The sequence below is a fragment of the Coccinella septempunctata genome, chromosome 8 (genome assembly GCF_907165205.1).
Source record: "Coccinella septempunctata chromosome 8, icCocSept1.1, whole genome shotgun sequence".
In the NCBI taxonomy this organism is placed as follows: domain Eukaryota; kingdom Metazoa; phylum Arthropoda; class Insecta; order Coleoptera; family Coccinellidae; genus Coccinella; species Coccinella septempunctata.
The window spans coordinates 18,351,391-18,355,808 of NC_058196.1; the positions used below are offsets into that span (position 1 = coordinate 18,351,391).

General features: G+C 37.2%; 1 protein-coding gene across 1 annotated transcript; it reads left to right on the forward strand.

Moving 5' to 3' along the window:
- On the forward strand, positions 1-4,418 carry LOC123318800. Its single transcript, XM_044905544.1, has 2 exons — positions 1-476; positions 1,747-4,418. Exons 1-2 carry the CDS (start codon positions 16-18, stop codon positions 4,271-4,273), a joined length of 2,988 nt encoding a protein of 995 aa, XP_044761479.1. The 5' UTR covers positions 1-15; the 3' UTR covers positions 4,274-4,418.

Genomic DNA, 4,418 nt, shown 5'->3' on the forward strand with positions numbered 1-4,418 from the left:
CGTTATCGAAGAATAATGAGCAAATATTTTAAAACTGCTTCAGACAAGAAGAGAAAATCAACTGATCCATTCGGAGCAATTTCTCAAATCTGCCATCAGAAGGATGAAAAGAAAGCTCTCGCGAATTACAGTACTTGGTTACAGGAAAGACATGCTGTTCATAATAAGCTGTCTAGAAAATTGAAACGACAATCTGGGGAGCTGCTGATGAATGTTGGAGAAGAATCTAACCAAGTCAAGGAAGAGAAGAAAGCTTTAGAATATACAAGAATACCTCAGACATTCGATAAATATCGGGGAAACCCAGAATGGTGGGAATTCCCACCAGGCTTGCACGATAAATGTTCATGTAGCAGGCAAGAGGTTACATATTTTTATCAAAAAACCAAAGAGCAAAGGAACGAAATTCCTGAGATAGAGAAAGTTGGACTGCCTGGTTTCATCAAAAACGAGAAAATGTTATACCCAAGAACAAGGTCAGTGCAAACCAGTCAAGAAATCGCTCTTTGAAAATTTGTAAGCTGCAAGATTTTTGGGATCTGTTTCGTTCCAGCTCATTATTCAACAGATACTCGTTATCAGTGTTTTTTCATTTAAATCTGCAACTCTAAGACCTCCAGTACTAAAGCGTAAACATAACCGCTGTCTCTCCACGTGTGTTATGGAAAGAGATAGACCGTTCATCAAGATCAAGCTGGCGAATCTCCATACAACAAGAGATTATTTCTTCTTCTGTCCACAAATTCTCCTTTCTATTTCATCAGATCCCATTTTTATTCAATTTTTTTTTTTAATAGACAGAATGGTGAAGAAAAAGTTTTTGAAAGCGGCAATAAAAGAAGTTTATCCTTTTCAAGAAAAACCAACCAAAATTAAAGTAATATCTCATTTAGAAAAAAAATCAAAAGTATAAAATAAGCTTTTAAAATGGGAAATACTGTAGGTGAATAGATCAAGAATCAAGAACACTGTAGGTGAATAGATCAAACGAATAAGGTAGATAGATGTGGAGTTTATAAGCTTACTTCTTATGATTGTTCGTCTTTTCAAATAGGTCAAACAGGCAGAAAATTTCAGAAAAGCAGCATATCAGAACATAAAAATTTTTTTACGTGATGAACTTATCACAAATTTTAAATTTAATCGATGTCCATTTTGAAGTAGATTATCCGTGACGTCACTATCAAATTTTGCATTTCACACCACAGAAAACTAATATTACACCTCCTTTTGACTAGGTGTAAATAAACTACACCTCCTCTACACTGGTGTCAATCCAATCAGCAAACGAAAACTAAAATCGAGTGTAAATAACACCTAGTGTAGAAAACTGCTACACTATCTATGCAAACGAAAGGACCTAGTGTTTACATTGCTTGCGCAGTTTAGTTTTCGAAATCACTTGAGTCTTCTAAATCATTTAAATTTTTCGTTGATCGATCAGAAATAATTCCAAAAATTCCACTCTCTGATCGGGAGGACCTAAAAGCAGGTCCGGTCTTCCAAATGATGATTCAACCGTTCTTCAGGTGTTCGAGGAACGCAACAGGACCCTATTGTTGGGGATTCATCTCTCATAGATGTACGTTTATTAGTCATTGAAGAATGAATGCAGTTACAAACGACCGATGAAAATGTGTCTTTATTGAATTGATAATATCCAGAAATCACGCTCCAATTTTTTCAGGCCATTGTCTGTTTAAAACCTTCAGTTGTGAAACAGACTTTAATGATATCTAATTTCAGGAATGTTTACCGGAAGTGGCAAGATTCAAACTATCGCAAGAATAGAGTAGAAGAGCTTTCTTCGCTTCTGAAAAATATTGAACCCCATAATCCAGAATTTGACCGGTTGATTGTGATTGGAAGAAATGCACCATGTAAACATGAAGAATCGCAGACTATTACCAGTCTCAGCAAGAGTTTTAGCGACATGAGAGATGGAAGGAGAAAAACCAGTGTTTACGATTCTTCCCTCAAATGTTGCTTGAAAATAAATGGGGTCTACTTTTATGAAAACTCCCAGTCGTTATCTACTTCCAGAAAATTTCACGTTCTCTTCGAGTACGACGTTCAAAGCTTGCCTCTACAAACTCAATATATAGTATTTGAAAATGTGGGAAGAGTCACCATAAGAATATCTTGGAAAAAAATGAAAAAATTCAGGTTGTTCAGAGACATCACAAAGAGAAATAATACAGAATTCTTCTGTTTCGATAAGAACATGCTGATACTTGTTCCTGGACAAATATTCAACTTTCCCATATGGTTCAGAACGAAGAAAGTTTGCACTGTGGTCGACACTTGGGAGATCACAACGATTCCAAAGTTCTGGTCCGAAAGCATTCGGGTGTTCTTCGTTCTGCAAGCTCAGACTCATATTGAAAATTTTATGACAAGGATCAGGAATATCAAGTTGACTATAAACCAAAGAGTTAAGAAGAGGATAATCAAGGAGATAATAGAGGATATAATGAAGAAATCGAAATACCAGGTTTATAAGACTATAGATTACTCTTATTATGAACCTGAATTATTTGAGGCGATGAATTTCGATGACTCGCAGCCTTTGCGTGAACCTAAATATCAGTACGATAAAGATACTGTCGAACAGTTGAAGAAATTTTACGCTGAAGTAAGGCAATCTTATCATCCGAAAAGATGGAATTTGAATGTTTGGGACCTACAAATTCTCGCTAGAGTTAAAGATCTGATAGATTACGCGGAAATGCGAACATCCGAATTCAGTAGATATAGAGCGATGATGGCCTCCAAGTGTGATATGCTGGATGATAAAAAAAGAAGTACGTCAGAAATTATACTGAAAAACAAACTATCAGGTTCGGAAATAGATGGTCAGTCGGATCCATTTCTACAGAAAGAATCCAGATATGGGCAATTGATGAAATTATTGTGGAACATGTCACCTCCTTCCATATCCGTCAATACAGAAAGGACGAAGTATTTTCAAGTTTATTCCATATTCAATGCATATTTCACACTCATTTCTTTGGAACTTCACCAAATCAAAACATTTTCAACAAGTCTGAATGAACATTCTCAGAATTCTCAGGGTAATGTACTTCGTCTAATTTTCGAGAAATTCGATGAAACTCAACTAATTCGTACCAAGAGAGCTTTTCAGGAGGACACTTACGCGCAACCTAAGCCCGAAATATTGCAAGATATCTCAGCCACCGAAGTTCAGAAGATACACAGTTTATATTTCACGAGTACTTCTTCCTACACGGCTGTGGGTAAAAAAGCGGATAAGAACGAGAAGAAAAAGGGCAAGCAAGAGGATAATAGGATGTCGAAAGCTAAACCAAGCCAGATACCATCCACCCTGAGCAGGAGTTCATTGGATGAGATGGGATTGGTGAACCTCGACTTTGACCCATTCGATGACATACCTGAATATCCTAGAGAAACTTTACCGATGAAGCGATCATCAGTGGAATCTGGAGATAAATCACATGATCTATCAGAAAAGGGGCAAGAAAATGAAAATAACAATTTTCTTAATATTTACGTTATTATATACACTCACTTGTGTAATGCTATAGATGCCATGGTTGATGCGTTGGAAAGTGCAAGGGAATACAAAGTGCCCCATGAGAATATCGAACAACTGAAAGCCTGTTTCAAGCTATTCCTTGACGAAGAAGAAGTAGAAACAGAGGATCGCCCTATTAACCCCTTCACAAACCCCGAAGAGCGTGATTATTTCGAAAAAATTCTGAGAGCTCATTTGAACGAAGTAACTGGTAAATATTTGATTTGCGGTAAAACTGAAGAAGTAACAATTCAACGTCACCCGGTTTCCTTTTGGAGTGCAGAGAAGGAAATAATCCCGGAAATACCCCAAGCGCCCTCTATATTTTCTCTATATAAGCCCGTACCAGATGAAATTCGATATGTAGAAAAAGGAGCCCAAACACCACAAGTTACTGAAGTATACGAGATTGAGACAGTTTCATTTGGTAGTAAGGAAATCTGCGAGTGTCCTTCCGAGTATAGACAGTCTCCAGCCTCTCCACCGGAAAGGTTTTATTATTCAGACGATGAAGTATTTGGTGAACCAGATGATCAAGGAGGTGTCTCTAAGGAGACCTCATCGAGAATCGGCCAAAGCTCTTCCGATGAAGCCAATGAAATTCCTAAAAAATCAGCTTCTTCTGTTCGTGGAGCTTCTCTGTCACTACTGAAGGAGTGGAATAAGAAACAGTGCTCGAAAAATGAATTGGAAGAAGTGCAAAATCGACCTACCTGAAAGCTTTTTCGCTCTTTCCAAAAAGGATTCCCGATTGTGCTTCTTTGTGATTTTTGTCGACTAGCCAATCTTTCAACATCAGTTCATCTTTAATGAATGTTATCATCTCTATTTTCTGTCATAAGTTATTAAATTTGAAAAGGTA

Excerpts from the sequence above, each read along its gene's own strand:
- LOC123318800 (XM_044905544.1), top strand. The coding sequence starts at position 16 with ATGAGCAAATATTTTAAAACTGCTTCAGACAAGAAGAGAAAATCAACT. Across the intron at positions 477-1,746 it reads ATGTTATACCCAAGAACAAG|GAATGTTTACCGGAAGTGGC; the intron begins GTCAGTGCAAAC and ends ATCTAATTTCAG.